This window comes from Stomoxys calcitrans, chromosome 3 (assembly GCF_963082655.1).
Source record: "Stomoxys calcitrans chromosome 3, idStoCalc2.1, whole genome shotgun sequence".
NCBI classification, from domain to species: Eukaryota; Metazoa; Arthropoda; class Insecta; order Diptera; family Muscidae; genus Stomoxys; species Stomoxys calcitrans.
Window position 1 is genome coordinate 91,363,947 of NC_081554.1, and position 21,102 is coordinate 91,385,048.

Here is a 21,102-nt window from a genome sequence, read left to right on the forward strand (position 1 = left end):
GGAAGTTAGCGTGCTTTCGACAGACAGACGGACGGACCGACAGACGGACGGACATGGCTAGATCGACATAAAATTTCACGACGATCAAGAATATATGTACTTTATGGGGTCTCAGACGAATATTTCGAGTAGTTACAATCAGAATGACGAAATTAGTATACCCCCCATCTTATGGTGGAGGGTATAAAAAAACATATAAAATTCAGTAAAGTGCATAAAATCATTATTTGAATCGATAGTACGGTCCTTATAATTAAATGTTTGAAGATTTTTTCATGTAAATGTTCCAAACGCTTAGGTTAATTTTGGCATACGCTTTCCAACATTTCATCCGGTATCTTACGAATAAAGGCTTCAATGTTGTCTTTCAATGCGCAGTTTAAGCGGGCTTGTCTGTAAAGACATGAGCTTTAATATAGCTCCACAAAAAATTGTCTAAAGACTTTAAATCGCTCTATCTAGGCGGCCAATTGACTGGTCCCGAACGTGAAATAAAATGTTCGCCGAACTCGTCTCTCAATAAATCCATTGTTACGCGTGTTGCGTCGCATGCGGCACCGTCATGTTGAAACCACATGTCATGCAAGTCAAGCTCTTGCGTTTTGGGCAAAAAAAAGTTGGATATCACCTCACGGTAGCCCTCGCCATTCACAGTTACGTTACGATTCGCATCATCTTTGAAGGAGTACGGTCCAATGATGCCACCAGTCCATAAACCGAACCAAACTTTGACTTTTTCTCTATATATTGGTAGCTCTTGCAATGCTTCTGGCTGATCATCACTCCAAAATCGACAATTCTGCTTATTTACGTACCCATTGAGCCAAAAATGAGCTTCAATAAAAATGGAAGAAGCGCGCGATGAACTTTCTTAACAGAGCACGCTTTTTGATAATAAAATTCAATAATTTGCAAGCGTTGTTCGTTTGTAAGACGATTCATGGTTAAACTTTAGACCAAACTGAAGATGTTTGACAGTGAAACAAAACATGAAACGTGCGAGAGCTGTTAACACTAGTATTGCCAAAAAGATAGTAGCTAAAAAAAATCACCCTTTACAAATCACTTGAATCGTAGCGCAAACGGGTTTTTGGAGATTATCTCAAATGAAGTGGATTTGGGCTGTAGTGTAAACGGGGTTTAATCAATAGATCCTTGGACTATAATAGGCTTACATAAATAATAGCAGATTTTTATAATAAGTGTGTCGTGTACTCAAAAATTTCTGCAAATTTGCATGAATTGTTACTGGAAGCCGTGCGCTTACTTTTTTTTGCCTGCAGAAGGAAGCGGGAGAATGCATGAGGGAAAGCAACATTTTGAGAGTTTGGTAATTAAGAGCTTGCAAATTTCTACTGGAGTTTTTTTGTCCAGCAGAATTTTGCACCATGAACAGCTGTTTTATGAAAACCGGCTGTTTAATTCAAATCAATAGCGTATAAAGGTTGTGCTTACTCTTCTGCAAATTTTTACTGAGAAAATGCGCGAACAGATCTAATTTTTAATTTGATTTACAATGAAATTTCTATGTGAAGTAATATTATTTAACCTCATACGTACTTTGACTCTAAAGGGGTTCTGTTCTTCGTTCAAATCCATTCTAAGTCAGCATCCGTTGGAGTGTAATGTGCCTTTGTTATCAGTTGCGTTTGCAGCTTCTGACGTTCAGCTACGGTGCAGTGAAGGATCATATTTTCCCGCTATGCTTGAACAGGTGAAAATATGTGCTGCAACAAGGAAATTATCATTAAAGATGTTCGTTGAAATTATTTTCTGATGCCAGGATTCGAAAATAGGAGGAAAAATATTTTTTTGTTAATATGGTATAAGTATAAGTATAATGTTGTGCAAAATCCAATTTTAAGGTCCTCCATCTATTGGTCAAATGCGCTTACGAACACAGTATTTCCAGAGAATTTCCTGATATTAGTGGCATTTATCTTAGTCACAAACCTTTTAATATATTTTAACCTACATTTTTCGTTTTATGGTAAATAAATTTTATAAATGAGCCATCTAGTAATACTTTTGATATTAGACTAAGTTAATGTTTTCAAAAACACAAACGGCAAAACAACAGAGTTAATTTTAATCAATAGCTTGGACATCGCTACTGACTGCAGGATTACTATGTATGCCGCATTATTGGCTTCAGTAGCATTTCGAAACTTGGGGTTTCCTTGGGGGAGGCTTTCCATGAAGTGGACAACGGTTTGCCACTGTGCTGCTTTCATTGGAACAAAGGGAGCTTTATTGGTCTAACAGGGTCGGTGGAGTGTTAGGTTAGGTTGAAAAGAGGATGCGGATATTAATCCGCCCCCTGCCACTATGGACATCCACATAAGCCCGTAATCGGCTTGGAAAATCTAAGTTAGGAATTCCGTGTTACATAATTGTTTTACATATTGCGCCCCTAAGTAGGTTTCTGTTAGCCGCAAAAGCCTGGCAATGACCGTGCCATCCTCAGAGAAGGCGTTGTCCTCCTTCTTACACTCCAAGACTGTTCGTGACCTTACTGTCTTGGTTGTTATTGCCCTGATGGTCAGTTTACTGTCCGTAAAGATGCTCAGAATCGACAACCTCGCGTTACCACCACACCACCTCAAACATGCCCTGATCGCCCGGATCTCCGCCTGCAGGACCGTACTATGGTCAGACAGTCTAAAACAGATCCCAGTCCCTGGGTTTTCAATATACAACCCAGGCCCACTCAGTCCTCATATCTGGTATCCGATCAGAAACCTCTTCCCATCCTTCCAGGTTTCCTATCGTCGCCTCAGTTATTCCGCTGCTCCCATCCTCAATCCATTCTCCCCTCGCCTTAAGTCTTATAGCTCCAGTGGCTGCCTCACATTTAATCTGTATGTCTATAGGTCGGATATCAAGAATATTCTCCAGTGCCCTAGTGGGCGTCGCTTCGCCTATGCCAAGACAACATGTTCTCTGAACTTGTTGCATGGTCCTTATATTGCACTTTTTCTCCATAGCAGTCCACCAAACTACTGAGGCATAAGTAAGTATTGGTCTAATCACGCTTCTGTAGAGCCAGTGAACTAGAGCCTACGCTCCGTTTACATAGCGCCCAACATCTATGAGCCTTCTCAGTATTTGATCTTGTCAGATATCGAAAACGTTCTGTTGAGGAAACCTAGTACGTCAAAGTGGTCAACCTTCGTCTTCCTTGTGAACAGGCAAAACAGAGATCGTCTGGGTAGCAGACGGGTTCAAATCCATCCTCAGTCAGCATTCGGTGGAGTGTAATATGCCTTTGCTATTAGTTGCGTTTTCAGCTTCTGACGTTCAGCTACCGTGCAGTGTAAGATCATACTTTTCCCGTTATGCTTGGGCAAACATGTGCTGCAACAAAGATATTATCATAAAAGTAGCTCGCTGAAAATTATTTCTGATATACTTGCCAGGATTCGAACCCAGACATTCAGTATTCCATTATTTTCTTTATTGATCCCAATAGGTAAAAAATTATTGCGATCAGCTAACAATAACCCGTGCCGATACGACGCACATTGGGATAGAATCGAAAAAAAAAAACAATTTTTAAATCTGCCGCTTTAGAAGAGGTAGGGGTAACTCTATGACATTTTGAACGGTTAGGGCTGAGTTAATAACGATATCATTTTCAAGCCCCTAGGTGGTGCAGGACTCTGTTGATAGACAGCTAAAGCTGATCACCTCTGCATTTTGAAAATTTGTTCGGGTTGCTAAATCTTCATATGGGGTCCGATTGGACAAATTTGAATTTGTCCCTTTAATTTAAGTACATATCTATCGTAGAATAAGTCGAAGTATATGAAGTCAAATTGTAAATGAATTTGTAGCACGTAAGAAAATATCTATTAGCACTAAGTGTACATATTGTGAATTTCTAATCTTAAGCCATTTTTAGTACTTAAGCTCATCTGCAATTCTTTTACTAATCAACTGCCCACTGCTTCTACAACCGCAGCAAGTGGGTTTACCTTCTCGTCATCTAACTTATTATTCCTCGCTCTATGAGGAATAATAAGACTAGTTCATCGCATATTATTACAGTCCACACAGCATCGACTGAGGGAACTCCGCCAGTGACGTCACCGCCTCTCTTTTCTCAACGCAACAGCCACTCTAACCCCACTTCACGTCTAACTGGAAAACCCCCACTCCTGTTTACCGATTTTCAAAATTTCAAAAATGCTTACAATAAAGTCAGCTACAGGTCTACAGTATCGCTTTTGGTCTTGGGGATTATAGACTTGTAATTATTCCCTACACCAATACCGTGCTACAGGGTATTATAACTGAGAGCATTTGTTTGCAACATCCAGAAGGAAAAGATAAGTATACCGATCGACTCAGAATCAATTTCTGAATCGCTTTAGCTATGTCCATCTGTCTGTCTGTCCACATTAATTTGTGTACAAAGTACTTGTCGCAATTTTCATCCGATCATCTTTAACCTTGATACAGGTATATTTTTCAGCCTAGAGACGAAGCCTATTGAAGTTGGAAATAATTGGTTCTCATTTGCATATAGGTTGCCCTAAAAGTAATTGCGGATTTTTTAAAAGAAAGTAAATGCATTTTTAATAAAACTTAGAATGAACTTTATCAAATATACTTTTTTTACGCTTTTTTTCTAAAGCAAGCTGAAAGTAACAGCTGACAACTGACAGAAGAAAGAATGCAATTACAGAGTCACAAGCTGTGAAAAAATTTGTCAACGCCGACTTTATGAAAAATCCGCAATTACTTTTTGGGCAACCCAATAGCTCCTCTACGTTCGTCCGATTTGGACTAATATTGCAATAAAATCGCCATTTGTTAACCGATTAACTACAAATTTGACAGGACTAATTTTTTTATAAATCTCGACATCACTGAAATTTTGCCTATAAACTGGATGACACCTCAGCTATAACCATGTAAAATTTCATAAAGATATCTCTATCCGTTCCAAATTGGCAGACTTATTTCCACTTATTTTTTTCCCATCCCACTGTGCGACGTCTACCAAAGAGTTTTGCCGAAATCGGTTCAAACTTAGATATAGCTGCGACTTTGAGTAATATTTCAATAATGGGGTCATTGGTCAACCGATTGTCACGAAAATTGGCATTGTCTCTTATGCGATACACATTTTTGTTATATTATGTCAAAATCGGTTCAGATTTCTATTTAGCTTCCATATACAAATATACCGACCTCTTTGCACATATAGAGCCGTAGTTATAACAATTTTGAACACGTTTGTTCGAAATTTGATACGGATTGTTTTATAACCCATTTGAAAACCTCCACCGTAGTCCACTAAATTCGGTTCACATATATTTAGCTAACAATTTCCACTTATAGGGCAAGTTTAGGGTATTATATGGTCGGCTCCGCCCTACCTTTGTCTTTCCGTATTTGTTTTATGGAATTTGGAATTTTGGCCAAGACATGATGATATGTTCTACAATGAGGCTAAGTTCGGCTGGGCCGAATCTTGGGAACCCACCACCATGGATTCTGTTAAAAATGTATACAAAATAAATTTAGTCGAAGGGAATTATTTTATTCTACATACCAAACTTCTGTCCAACCAGCAAAAAAGCTCTAGAAACCGAACAAGGATGATTGAAAGACCGGTTTACATGGGAGCTATATCAGGTTCATGACTGAATTGGGCCGTACTTTGCACAGTTGTTGGATGTCATTATAGAACACTATGTGCAAAATTTCAGCTAAATCGGACAAAAATTGCGGCTTGTAAGGGTTTAAGGAATCAAATCGGGAGATTTGTTTATATGGGATCTATATCAGGTTATATACCGATTTGAACCGTACTTGACACAGTTGTTAGAAATCATAACAGAACACTATGTGCAAAATTTAAGCCAAATTATATGAAAATTGCAGCTTCCAGGGGTTCAAGAAGTCAAATCGGGAGATCGGTTTATATGGGAGCTATATCAGGTTATATGTGCAAAATTTCAGCTATATATATGTGCAAAATTTCAGTCAAAATCGGACAAAAATTGTGGCCGATTTGGAAGTCATAGCGGAAGACTATGTGCAAAATTTCAGCTAAATCGGACAAAAATTGTGGCTTCCAGGGGCTCAAGAAATCAAATCGGGAGATCTGTTTATATGAGAGATATATCCTAATCTAAACCGATATGACTTATTTGCTATCCCCAACGACCTATATCAATGTTAAGCATCTGTGCAAAATTGACTAAGCATCTGTGCAAAATAAGAATAAAGAATGTCGAGACGATCAAGAATATATATACTTTATGGGGTCCTAGGTCAATATTTCGAGGTATTACAAACGGAATGACTAGGTTAGAATACCCCAATTCTATGGTGGTGGGAATAAAAATTGGAAAAACCCCTCGAGTTATTAACTTCCAAAGCCCAGATCCCCCATTTGGGGTTATGTTTTTATACCCACCACCACAGGATGTAACACCTCGAAATATTCGTCTAAGATCCCATAAAGTGTATATATTCTTGATCGTCTCGACGTTCTGATTCGAAACAGCCATGTCCGTCCGTCCGTCTGTCGAACTCACGATAGCGGTCGAACGCATAGAGCTATCCGCTTGAAATTTTGCACAGATGCTTAATATTGATTTAGTATTAATATTAATATTAAGTAATAAGATTTAAGTTTGCAAATGGGCCATATCGGTTCAGATTTACATATAGCTTCCATATAAACCGATCACCCGATTTGACTTCTTGAGCCCCTGGAAGCCATTTTTTTTTCTGATTTGGCTGAAATTTTGCAGGTAGTTTAGGACTTCCAACAACTGTGCCGAGTACGTTCCAAATCGGTCTATCACCTGACATAGCTCCTATATAAACCGATCTCCCGACCTGACTTCTGGAGCCCTTACAAGCCGCAATTTTTATCAAATATGGATGAAGTTGTTTTGTTACTACTTCCAACTACTGTGCAAAGTACGGTCTAAATCTGTCTATAACCTGATATCTTATATATAAAAATCAATTTGTTTTTGTTTGTAGGTTTGTTTGTTTGTATGTTTGTGTGTTCCTTATAGACTCAGAAATGGCTGAACCGATTTTCTTGAAATTTTCACAGATGGTGCATAATGACCCCGTGGTGAAAATAGGGTACTACATTTTTTGATATCTGAAGGGGGGCGGGCCCCTTCCCCTTATCCTAATTTTCAGAAACGCCAGATCTCGGAGATGGGTGGTGCGATTTAAGCGAAATTTTGTGTGCTCTCATATAGTACCCTAAAAATAAAAATTTTGTATCCAAATTTCGGAAGGGGTACCTGGGGGCCGCCCCACCCTAAAACCTACCAAACATATATTTAGACCAATCACGACAATATGGGACTCAAATGAAAGGTATTTAGGATAAAAAAACGAATCTTATATCCAATTGTCGGACCAAGTGCTAGGGGGACCACCCCAACCTCCAAAACACCCCTAAATCGGACATATTTAGCGACCATGGCAATATGGGACTCAAATGAAAGGTATTTGCGAGTAGAATACGAATCTGATATCCAAATGTGGGACCACGTTTCTAGGGGTCCACCCCTTCCCCAAAACACCCCCCAAACAGGACTTATTTACTGACCATGGCAATATGGGGCTTAAATAAAAGGTATTTGGGAGTAAAGCTCGAATTTGATACCAATTTTCGGGAAAAGTGTCTATGGGGCCACCCCACCCCCACAATACCACCCAAATAGTAAGTTTTTTCTCACTATTGCAATATGAGGCTCAAATAAGAGGGTTTTTAAAGTGGAACGCAAGTTCGATATATATTTTCAAGGCCAACACACTGAGTGGCCGCCCACCCCCCAAGCCGGCCATGTTTGGCGACTATGGAAATATGGGGCTCAAATTAAAGGTATATGCGAGTAGACCACGTATCTGATATCAACATTAGTGGCCAACTGTCTAGCGGACGTCCCACCACCATAACATCCCCCAAATACGACGTATTTGCTTACCAAGACAATTTGGGTCGTAAAGAGAGTGGAACTAAATATTTACAGTTTTTAGGGCCAATACCCCAAACCAGACATATTTGCTGACTTTTGCAATAAGGAGTTTAAATGAGATTTGAAAACGAATTTGATATCCAATTTTGAGGCCAATGGCAATATGGGGTTCAAATAAATGATATATAGTTATATGACGTTGCTGATATATTTTCCGGGCTTAGTGCTTGGGCGACCACATCAATCCCCAAAACACCTCTAAATCGGGCATATTTACCGACCATGACAATGTGGGCCTAAATGAAAGGTATTGGGGGGGTAGAGCAAGAATTGATACCCATTTCGGAACCAATTTTCTGCGGGTCTACCTCTTTCCCAAAATACCTCACACACAGCAATTTTTTAGTGACCATCGCAATATGGGGCTCAAATAAAGGTATTTGGGAGTAGAATACGAATTTGATAACCAAATGTAGGACCATTTATTTAGGGCATCACCCCTTTCCCAAAACACCACCAAAGGGAAAACATTTTTCGGCTATGCCAATATGTGGCTCGAAAGGTATTTGAGATTAGGAAACGAATTTGATAACCTATTTTGGGGCCATGTGTTTGGGGGACGCCTCATCCTGTAAACTCCTCTTAGCCAATGGCAATATGGGGTTTAAATAAATGGTATTTGAGAGAAGAGCACAATGCTGATATTTTCTCAGGGCCAAGTATCTGGGAGTACACCTTACATCCAAACTTAAATTCGTTGACCAATAAAGATCATATGGTAGTCAGATAAAGGCACTTATATTGTTAAACTGTTAGTCAATTTAGCATGGTATTTCACTAAAAGCTCTTTAATTGTCGAAGATAAATATTCCAAGGAAACTTTTGTTCCAAATAAAGTAAAAGAAGGCGCAGTGGAGCGGGCCCGGGTCAGCTAGTATTTCATAAAAACATCGAGTTTTGGATTTATTTATCAGTGAACTTGAATCACAGGATCGGGTAGTGGTCTAAAATGGATTAGGAAATGTTAATATAAAGTACGAGAGCTGCTGCAATACTTCCACTCCAAATCACTCTCCCAAATTCATCCGTTAATCCATCCTTGAAGATAGAGGACTCCTCGTCAGAAATGGGCATCCTGAAGAACGTGTAACAAATTGGTAAATGTGAGTTAGTCTAAGAATTTCCTGAGCTTTCCCTGAGCATCTTTTGTACTAAAATTCAATTTGAGGCGGTGCCTATTTTCTATTTCTGGCGACACCTTTCGGTATATAAACTTAAACGAGTTTCATAGTATTAGCATCAAGGCCAAAAATTAATGTTGCATAGCGTCTGGATTTCCGTCTTATTTTCATATTCTGAAATTTGGGTTATTGTTTTATTCTTTGGCAATTTTAGTTAAATTTATTTAGGATGAAATTATGGGGATGTTAGCAACTGCCCCCAGATGGCGCTATAGGAATTTATCTATGTTTCTGGCAACGAGTCCTTTTGTAGTGTGTATAACAGTTTGGCAATTTACACCAATGAGCAATATAGTCCTTTTGCTGACTCAACATGTTGTTTGCAGCTATGCTGTGTTTAGAAACTTTGATGGCATGTAGCTATGTTTGCCATAGGGAAACCAATGGCTGACTCTCTTTGAGTGTTTCTCTTTTCACTCTTTGAAGTTTTATTCCTATGCTGTGGAGGCAAATATGTGTTTGTGTGCCAGGACATCAGTATTGAATTGTTTTGTTTTTACAATGATGCCGTTGGAAACTGTGTCAACATGTTTTTGCCGAGAGACGTTTGCGTCAAACGAAGTGTTACGCACGACCGACGATTGAAGGATGGTGATAACACACATTACATACACACCCTTATGGAGTTTCATCTAATTCATTTTTTTTTTGGAAGAGGCGTGAGTCGAGACTTTATGTTGCCAACATCGAAGTTGACTCCTTTGCAGCAGGACTCTGCTCACATCACACATTTCGGCAATAGCAACAAACATTTAAGCTTTAAACAATTTTGGAAAGTAGCTCAGTGCAAATTTTGCCATCGCAGAGATTCATACGCATCGCATCAAAGCAACTGAAAATACTAAAGAAGAAATCGTACGCATCGGCAATTAACGATTCAATTGAGAACCTTCGAATTCATAGGAGGAATCGTGCGTGCTAGGCAATACTCGTAGGAAGTCGGTTGCAGCAATTCTGCCTCATCTCCCGCAATAAAAGAAGAGTTACGAAAAGGACCAATTCGTGGTCTTGGAAATTTGCAATTTAGTTGCAATCTAACAACGGGCTCATAAACAACATTTGAATTCGAAACGGAAACGGATGCGTTCATGGGAATTCCTACCGCATAGGATATGCCAATTGGATTTGTATGGGAATTCTGTGATGAAATGAAAACGTGAATTGATATCAAAACAAGAAACAAAGTCAATTTCAAGGAATTTCTTGTGCTTCTTTTTAAGTCCAGCCTATTGGGAAGGCTATGAATGCATGTGGGTGTGTGTGTGTGCGTATTGTGTGTAGCCGGAAATGTTGACATCACTTATCACTCAACTTGTGCGTGTGCTATTACGTCTGGATGAGTATGTGCCTGTGTGTGTATGCTTGTCTGTGGAAACATGTCCTGCAGACTAATGCGTAGTGGTAGTGTTTGTTGTGTGTAGCGGGAAGCCAAGTGTTCGTGTTGTGGGCTAGTGAAGGCATTGCGAATTAGCTTTGGCCTTAAAAACAAACGCGTATATGATGTCATTGTCATTTGTGCGTGAGTCTCTCTGCGAATTGAAATTAAAAGTCAAAATTCTTAAAGCCAATTAAAATGAAATAAGAAAAGTTTCGAGTAAGACGTAGATAATTTTGATTGGACTTATGAAAAGGCCTTAATGAAAACCCGCCCAGAATTTTTTAATTAAACAAAGAGAGGAAAAAAGTCAAATCCCGAAAATTTAATCAAGTGCTAATGGTAGCCGCTGGCTTCATCTCCAAGCTATGATATGTTATTAAATCGAATTTTTTGCTGGCAATGAAAAAATAATCCTTGTGTGTCCACAAAACATTTCGTATGACAAGCCAACAAACAAATAAAGTGCATTTAAGATAAGGCATAAAGAAAACAACCCACAAAGAAAGAAATATACCAAAAACAAAGAGGGGGTTTATTGGCAAATCAGAAATTATAGCCCTCCCCCTCTTGGTAACAACAAAACGACAAAAAAAAAAAAACAGAAACAGAATTTGGCAATCATAGAGGAATCGGCAACATTCGACTGCAATATTTGTCACCATAAAAACTACAATTGCCACCAGGCTTTAGGCCATATTGCCAGCACCGACGCCAGACCCCTAAAAGTTTGTGTTTGCAGTTTCAACTTCACTTGCATCAGCATCAGCATCAGTACCGACACTGACATCAACTCCTGTATCCTCGGCAAGCTGTTTCATCCCTGAGGACTAACTATGGATTTATTAACGTTTTTACTGTATTTTCTCTTTACTCGAAATGGTATGAATTTTAATAATATTTTCCATTCCATTTTTTGGATTTCCTTTTTGTTTGTGTGTGTTATGTGTTCTTTTTGTGTCAATGTGTAAGTCTTTCAATGCTTTGTGAAAAATGGATTTCTGTATGCGTACTGCATTCGCATTTTTCATTTTCTGTTCCCAACAGTCAGATCCTTTCTCACAAAAAGGATATTCGAAAAGTACTTTCTTTTGTTTTTTTTTTGTTTTTGTTTCCGTTTGGAACTGCATTGTCACTTATCTGCTGGCTTGGGGGTTATCAAGTGGGTTCAAATTTTTGTTTTTTATCAGTAGGATAAACATAGAGATGTAGTTATGGCATTTTTATCATTATTATATTTTTTAAAGCATATTGCAATATCCCGATATTACAATTTCACGATGCACAGTGGGAGAAAATCGAAAAAAATACTATTAAAAAATATGCCATTTAAGGACAGATAAAGTTCGAAATTTGCATTGGTTAAAACTGAGGTGATATCGAGATGATTTGTAAAATTTCACTGTTGTTCGGGTGTCTTTTGGCAGACCCCTAAATTTGGTCACCTTGGCTTCATTTCTGGTCCGATTTTCGAAGAAAAAAAAAAGAATTATTTATTACTAATTCTTTTTGAATTTTGTCCTTAAAACACTAAAAAGAAATTCTGCCCGAATTTTTTTAAATATATCCCCAAAATACCCCTTTCGGGCAAAGATGGTTTCAAAATCGGCATTTTTTAGTGTATTTGTTGTGGAGGCTTCAAATATTGATAGGTGCAAAAATTGTTTGCATGGGTTTAGGGGACATATGGAGTACAAAACATGTAACCAAATGGGATATCTGTGCTTTGGAATTAAAGAACTCGAGGGGTTTTTCCAATTTTACAATAAAAATTTGGGTGCATAAGTTATCCAATTTTTACCGGATTGTGATGAAAGGGGGTTTTCATACATACCCAAATACACGTTTTAAGTGCAATTTAAACAGGATATGCCAACTTAAATGGGTGTCACATGTACTTCAAATATGGCACCCATTTAAGTTGGCATATCTTGTTGAAATTGCACTTAAAATATATCTATAATGTGCCTTCTTCACAAACAGAAAAGAAACAAAGGCAAAAGGCCGGGCCGAACTTTGGATAACCAACACCTCGGGCATGTATGAAAACCCTCTTTCGTCACAATCCGGTGAAAATTGGATAACTTATGCACCCAAATTCGACAGGGATATTGAGAGGGCTAATAAATATACGTCACTGTTGAATAGGTACATATGGCAGCTGTATATAAATATAGTCCGATATGGACCATATTTGGGTCAGAGTTTCAAATTTCAGTGACCCTTAATCGAGAGATCGGTCTATAAGGCAGCTATATCTAAACATAGTCCGATCTAAACCACATTTGGGTTCAATGTAAGGAAGCGTAAAATTACTCAAAGTTTTAAATTTCAGCGAAATCGGTTAAATAATAAAGCTTATATGAGCTTTAGACCCCTTATCTGAAGATCGGTTTGTATGGCAGCTATACCTAAATATAGTCCGATTTGACCCATATTTAGGTCAGATATCAGTCCGATAGTCCGATTTGATCCATATTTAGGTCAGATATCAGGAGGCTTAAAATAACCATCTGTTTCAAATTTCAGCGAAATCGGGTAATAAATAAAGCTTTTATGGGCTTCAGATCCTTTATCGGCAGATAGGTACATATAGCAGCTATATATAAATATAGTCCGATATGGACCATATTTGGGTCAGAGTTTCAAATTTCAGCGAAATCGGTTAAAAAATAAAGCTTTTATGGGCTTTAGACCCATTATCTGGAGATCGGTCTGTATGGCAGCTATACCTAAATATAGATTGATTGACCCATATTTAGGTCAGATATAAGGAGGCTTAAAATAACCCTCTGATTAAAATTTCAGCGAACTCGGATGAAAATTAAAGCATTTATGGGCATTAGACCCTTTATCGGAAAATCGGTCTATTAGCAGCTATATACAAATATGGTCCGATTTTGCCCGTTCAAAAACTTAACCACCGCGCATCAACAATACGTCTCTGTGCCAAATTTGAGCTCAATATCTCAATTTTTGAAGGCTGTAGAGTGATTTCAAAAGACGGATAGACAGACAGACACACGGACATCGTTAAATCGTCTTAGAATTTTACGACGATCCGAAATATTTATTCTTTGTAGGGTCGGAAATTCACGTTTCGATGTGTTTCAAACGGAATGACTAAATGAATATACCTCCTATCCTACGGTGGTGGGTATAAAAATTATTTTTACAAAAAAATTCAAATTCAAAAGACTTTTTTCATTTTTTTTATTTCCAAATTGCATAATTTTTAACTGAATAATCAGATCTGAGCACCTTTTGCCGCCAAGCCGTTGTAAGAGAAAATCCAATCACAAATGCCTTCGTAAATAGCAAAATAAGAAAATCTCGGCCAAAATTTCAACAAATAAAAATTAAAACTCTTATCCCCGAAACCAGTGAATATATATTACACACCTCAAAAACTAAATTTTTTTGTAGGGATCCAGAAAAAAAGAATTTCGATAACTAGACCATAAATAAAGAGTTATATTTAACACGTATGTTGAAGGTCATGGGAGAAGCCGTTGTATAAAAATCCGATAATAATTGCGCCCTCTAGAGGCTCAAGAAGTCAAGATCCTAGATCGGTTTATATGACAGCTATATCACATTATGATCCGATTTGAACCATATTTGACACAGTTGTTGGAAGTCACAATAAAACACGTCATGAACAATTTCAGTCAAATCGGATTAGAATTGCGCCCTCTAGTGGTGCAAGAAGTCGAGATTCAAGATCGGTTTATATGGCAGCTGTTTTAGGTTATGGACCGATTTAAACCATACTCAGCATAGTTGTTGGAAGTCATAACGAAACACGTTATGCAAAATTTCACCCAAATCGGATAAGAATTGCTGTCTCTAGAGGCTCAAGAAGTCAAGACCCTAGATTGGTTTGTATGACAGCTATATCAGGTTATGAACCGATTTCAACCATATTTAGCGCAGATCTTGGAAGTTATAACAAAACACCTCGTGCAATTTCAGACAAATCGGATAAGAATTGTGCCCTCTAGTGGCTCAAGAAGTCGGGATTCAAGATCGGTTTATATGAGAGCTATATAAGGTTTTGGACAGATTTAAACTATACTTAGCACAGTTGTTGAAAGTCATAACGAAACACTTTATGCAAAACTTCAGCCAAATCGGATAAGAATTGCGCCCTCTAGTGGCTCAAGAAGTCACGATCCACGATCTGTATATATGGCAGATATCAAAACATAGACCGATATGACCCATTTATAATCCCAACCGACGTACACTTGTAAGAAGTATTTGTGCGAAATTTCAAGCGGCTTGCTTTACTCCTTCGAAGTTAGCGTGCTTTCGACTGACAGACGGACGGCCATGGCTAGATTGACTTAAAATTTCATGACTATGAAGTATATATACACTTTATGGGGTCTAGAATGACGAAATTAATGTACCCCCATCCTATGGTGGAAGGTATAACAAGGGAAAAAAACAGATCTGCATACTTAGGAACAATTGGAGTGACATAGTCAATTGACTATCATTAGCATACTCCAACGTCCTTGCGAAATTTTCTGGGCCTCCTCCAGCTTGTGACGATGTAGGCTGTTATCGATGATTAAAGAATCTAATTGGTTTCTGGGATGAACGCTCAATTGAATTGTATACTTGCGCCCTATGAAAGATTTGCAAGATATGGCCAGGCGCAGCACTGAATTTAGTCAAGAAGGAAGATATTCTCGACTAATGGCACATGCTTGTATACCAAGGATTCCCTCAGATCCTGTAGCGATACTTGGAAGACTAAGGGAATGTAATCCCAATCTTTCAACCACCGACTGGAAGATTGGTAGATTAGATGAGGCTGATGGTGACCCGAGACATGCAGTATTCGTACTGAAGGGGTTGTATCCTACGGATTCAACAAAATGAAACTGAAGGTCTATAGAAGCGGTGGGGTTGGGGAATCAGGAGATGACTCAGCAGTTGTTTCTGAACACTTGTGTGATGAACTATCGACCTCACCGTTGAAGTCAGGCGGGTTGCAGGGGACTGAAAATCCCCCTGCCATTATCGAAATAGGAGGTACTTCGACAGCAGATAGTGAAGCTTTCGACGAATCGTCCACACTACAAGTGTGCAATGTCCTGAAGAAAAATTTTTCCACTGCTTCTCAACTGCCGCTGGATGCGTAAGGAAACTCATCATGGCAAATTGGGCGGCACTAAAGGTCCTTCTGATGGCAGGAGGATTTGATGTAGCTCTTGTCCAGGAACCATGGGTGTGCGGAAGATTGTTTCGTGGATTAAGAATTCCTGGATTTAAACTACTCAAGGGTACGGGGAATGGGAGACACAGAGCCTGTATTCTTACGAAGAGTAGTCAAATATTTTTCTTCTTCCGTCGCTGAAGATTCAATAGTAGCCAGCCTTGAAATAAATAAGTCTCATTACTGGCGGCCACCGTAGCTCAGAGGTGAGCATGTCCGCTTATGAACGCCTGGGTTCGAATCCTGGCGAGACCATCAGAAAAAAATTTTAGCGGTGGTTTTCCCTCCTAATGATGGCAACATTTGTGAGGTACTATGCAATGTAAAACTTCTCTCCAAAGAGGTGTCGCACTGCAGCACGCCGTTTGGACTCGGCTATAAAAAGAGGCCCCTTATAATTGAGCTTAAACTTGAATCGGACTGCACTCAATGGTATGTGAGAAGTTTGCCACTGTTCCTTAGTGGAATGTTCATGGGCAAAATTTGCATTTGCATTACTGGCTGGCTTCCCTTTATATGGCACACGATTTAGTGATGCCGCCTTCAAGCCTTAAGTGGGTCTCATTGCAATAAGTGATATGGGGAAGTTCGGATATAAACGAAAGGGGTGAGCTGCTTATTGAATATATTATAAGTTGCAATCTGGCGATTTGTAATATAGGGAATGAACCGACCTTTATTAAAAGGAACAGGCAGGAGGAACTAGATGTTACCTTTGTATCGGGGGATATAAGCGGAAGAAAACGCGACTGGCAATTGTTGGATGGCCACAGCTTCTATGATCATCGTTAAATTAGTTTCCACCAGAAGTGGTCCCTCGGCTAAACAGAAGAAAGGCGGATTGGGATAAATTTCAGCACAAATTCTGCACGTCTATCCCTTCTAGACTAGAAAAGGAAGTGGAAACTACGGAGGACATAGACATAGTGGTCAAGCGTTGTGATCCGCCCTGAATGACTCGCTTGTGTCAGCATGTCATAGTACCAGCGACCACCATGGTGGACCCCAGAGCTGTTTTGTCTAAGTAAGGACTGCAGAAAACTCTTCAACAGAGAAAGAGCCACAAGAGCACCACACGATTGGGACATCTTTAAGGCTGAGCTAAGAAAATATAAGGGCGAGCTGAGAAAGGCTCAGAACAAATCCTGGGTAGAATTCTGCACCTCCATGGAGAATACATCTGAGGTAAGGAAGATTCTGTCCTCGACACCTATTATGGTGGGGTATATTCAGAAGTCAGAGCATGTATGGACAATGTCTAGTGAGGAAACACTAGAACTACTCGATGACACACATTTCCCGCGAAATTCTCCAACGGACAACGTGGCGCCAGAAGAGGTTGTCACTGATATGCATTGGTCGGAGGTTAATAGAAAATCCTTTTGAGCGGTAAGAAGTTTCGACTCCTATAAGTGGCCAGGCCCTGATGATAGACTGGTTTCTTGGCTTAGGGAGATATACTCTGCTTGTATATATATACCTGTGGGATGGAAGGACACGAAGATCATTTGCATTCCGAAAGCAGGAAAACCTTACCACACGAAGGCGAAAGAAAGTCAAATCCACTGAAACAGTCCTATTGATACATACATATACATACAATACATGCTATCAAGGAATATACAAAGGAAGCATTTCTAGACATTGAAGGTGTTGAAGGTGCTTTCGGTAATGTAAAACCGACGTCAATCATGAAGGAGTTGGAGTTTCTAGGCATCAATTTTACAGTACGAAAGTTTATTAATAACTTACTTGCTAAAAGATGCATTACGGCAGGCTTGGGATCTATGGATCTAAAAAGATGGGTCAGTAGAAGAATACCTCTGGGAGGTGTACTGTCTCCTCTATTTTGGAATATAGCCATTAACAATATATTATTGTCTCTGGAAGAAAAACCGCAATTGTCACGTTTGCTGATGACGCAATATGCGGTTAGGGAAAAGTTTCCCAGCACTCTAAGAGATATACTTTAGGATGCTCTACGTGCAACAGCGAAGTGGGCTACCTATAGTGGTCTAGGTGTAAATCCGTGCAAGACAGAAGTAGTTATTTTCAGCTGTAGATACTAGTTGCCTACAATGGCATCTGTCTCTTTGGGAGGAGAGGATGTTCCATTTACAGAAATCGCAAAATACCCAAAAAAGGTATTTATTGGGTATTTATCTAATAAATACCCAAGCGTTGGGTATTTACCCGGTAGAAACCCATCTCTAGTCATGATCGATCGATAGAAAAAAGACGTTGCAAAATCATGCACCAATGTTGTCATTATTATAGACAGACTTTGTTGGAAATATTGCTGACATGGGTGGATGATTTTGTGAACACGACCGTAGTGAATATCATCGTGTACGTGTATACGCAACCAGCCTAAATTTCAAAAGAATCTTAAAACATTGTGTGTACATAGGCTGCTGTGGTACAATGTGGTAAGGCTTTTGTAAATATTCAATAGAACGCATGGTAGACTGGTTCGATACTCAGAAGCACATAAAAGCTTGTTGTTATCTTTTAAGAAACTGTTCACTAGACGCTGTCAGAATGTGAACGGGTGTGGATGTTTTATTCAAAAAACTGTTGTTGGTTTACGAACATTTATGATTGATCTGATAATATATGTGTGGTGATTTACTTTTATGAACGAATGTGGTCACTTTGTCAAAGCTGTGCTTAATTTTATCTACAGGTGTAGCTTCCATATAAACCGAACTCCCAATTTCACTTGTTGAGCCCCTATGCGATTTGGCTAAAAATTAACCTCATATAGCTCCAATAACTTGGCAATGCTTATCCATTATCCCTTGTTTTCTTATAAAGGGATATCGGGCAAAGAACTTGGCAAATGCTATCCATGGTGAAGAGTATATTAGATTCGGCCAGGCCGAACTTTGTTTAATATTTTTTTGAACATTCGCAATTTTTGAACATGCCCAAACTCGTATATAGATGTCAATTTATATGCTCCACATATGAACCGATCTATGTTTTAACATTTAAAGTTTGCGTATATTTCTATATGGAGCCTTTTTCGGATAAGGTTATCTACTGTTCGTTGTCCCTGTGATGTAATGCCACCACATAACCATGACATATAATTTAATTTGTTAATCTTCATAAAACTCTCATAATGACATCTGTATTTATAACATACATAGGTATCTATGCTCGATATAAAATCCTTCAATTAGTTTTCGTTAAGTTAATACTAATGAAAAACCCATCGATCATTTTTATATCCGCACATATATACTTTGCCAGGGTGGCGAAGCCATTAAATGAGGAAGGCAATGTGACTAAGTTGCCGTTTACAACTGTTCGCTGCATCATTAATGTGGCGGATTTTATGTGAACTTCACTATGGTGGGTAGCATCGGTTCCGCTAATTCGCTGTGTCGTTTGTGATGCAGAATTTATCATCGTTGCCATCATAGAATTCTGGGTTTATCTGCAGAGTTGATTAAGTCAGTTTTATATTCGACATAAACTTTCGCACTACACTGACTGACTACTGTTGTTCAATTAATATCCCTAAACGCATGTCTAGTTTTTATTACCTTCCCCCTATTCGGAGGTATGTGTTCAACGGCAACTTTCTCTTTCGACACGATTGTCTTTCGCCCCTTGAACATGAGCAGCGGAGCTTATATTGTCCTTTTGGTCCTTGTGCTTTATTGCCGTGTCTTGTCTGGCTTTATTTTCATTGTCGTCGTTTTCAGTTCATCATCATTTTCCAAATGTTGCTTAAAACTCGTCACTCGGCATTATCTGCCGGTTAAGCCAAAGGGACACACACGTACACCAGCACCCACAAATACACAGCTCCAAGTACCGGCTTCTGCATTGTCTTAATATTCTGAAGGTTCATCATTTGGAAACTCTTAGATTTATTGTCCTTGCATCAGTTGTTGGTGTTGCTCCTTCCCCGCCTTCATGTCATCTTCTTCGTAATCAAAATGACATTTGAATTAGCAGTAATGCGAGTAAGTTTCACTTAAAAAGGAAGAGAAAAACTGTAATAAAATAGGAATACCTAGCAAGTTACCCTGTCCTTCTGGCGCAAGTTTGTAGCCATTTTATTACTCGCCTACAAATTGTCACAATATGCTGGGGTTTTCTCGCTGAAATGTTACAGTGATTACGGTGAAGTAAAGCTTACGCTGAAATGTGAAATGTTTGTGACAAAGAATATATAAAACCGTTCCGATGGGCCTTTCTCCTCTTGTCGCTAAATTAGACCTGTTTGTGTTTTTTTTTTTTTTGGAGGGCCGCTCCTGAGACATAACGCTCAGAAGGTAGATATCAAATTCGTGATATACTTTCATATACCTATTTTTGAGCCTCATATGTGAGTCTCATACACGCAAAAATAGAACGTTTGTAAGGAAGGTATATTCATTTTGTCATGCCGTTTGCAACACATCGAAATATACATTTCCGACCCTATAAAGTATATACAATATATTCTTGATCAGCGTAAAAATCTAAGACGATCTAGACATGTCCGTCCGTCTGTCCGTCTGTCTGTTAAAATCACGCTACAGTCTTTAAAAATAGAAATATTGAGCTGAAACTTTGCACATTCTTTTTTTTGTCCATAAGCAGGTTAAGTTCGAAGAAGGGCTATATCGGACTATATCTTGATATAGCCCCCATATAGACCGATCGGCCGATTTAGGGTCTTAGGCCCATAAAAGCCACATTTATTATCCGATTTTGCTGAAATTTGAGACAGTGAGTTGTGTTAGGTCCTACGACATCCTTCATCAATTTGGCAGAGATCGGTCCAGATTTGGATATAGCTGCCATATAGACCGATCCTCCGATTTAGGGTCTTAGGCCCATAAAAGCCACATTTATTATCCGATTTTGCTAAAATTTGGGACAGTGAGTTGTTTTCCTTAAACATTATTCTTCAATATGGCTCAGATCGGTCCAGATTTGGATATAGCTGCCATATAGACCGATCCTCCGATTTAGGGTCTTAGGCCCATAAAAGCCACATATATTATCCGATTTTGCTGAAATTTGGGACAGTGAGTTGTGTTAGGCCCTTCGATATCCTTCGTTAATTTGGCTCAGATCGGTCCAGATTTGGTTATAGCTGCCATATAGACCGATCACTCGGTTTTAGGTTTTGGGGCCATAAAAGGCGCATTTATTGTCCGATTTTGCCGAAATTTGAGACAGTGAGTTGTGTTAGGCTCTTCGACGTCCTTCTTCAATTTGGCCCAGATCGGTGCTGATTTGAATATAGCTGCCATAAAGACCGATCTCTCGATTTAAAGTTTT

The 21,102-nt window shown here is 39.0% G+C and overlaps 1 protein-coding gene across 1 annotated transcript in view; it reads left to right on the forward strand.

Annotated features, from left to right (window-relative positions):
* Positions 1-11,419: 11,419 nt before the first annotated feature.
* LOC106088379 (protein sidekick) overlaps positions 11,420-21,102 on the forward strand; it is a 127,154-nt gene continuing 117,471 nt past the window's right edge. The window contains exon 1 of the mRNA XM_013253869.2: positions 11,420-11,465. Within this exon, the coding sequence (XP_013109323.2) occupies positions 11,420-11,465 (46 nt within the window). The remainder of the gene's footprint in view (positions 11,466-21,102) is intronic.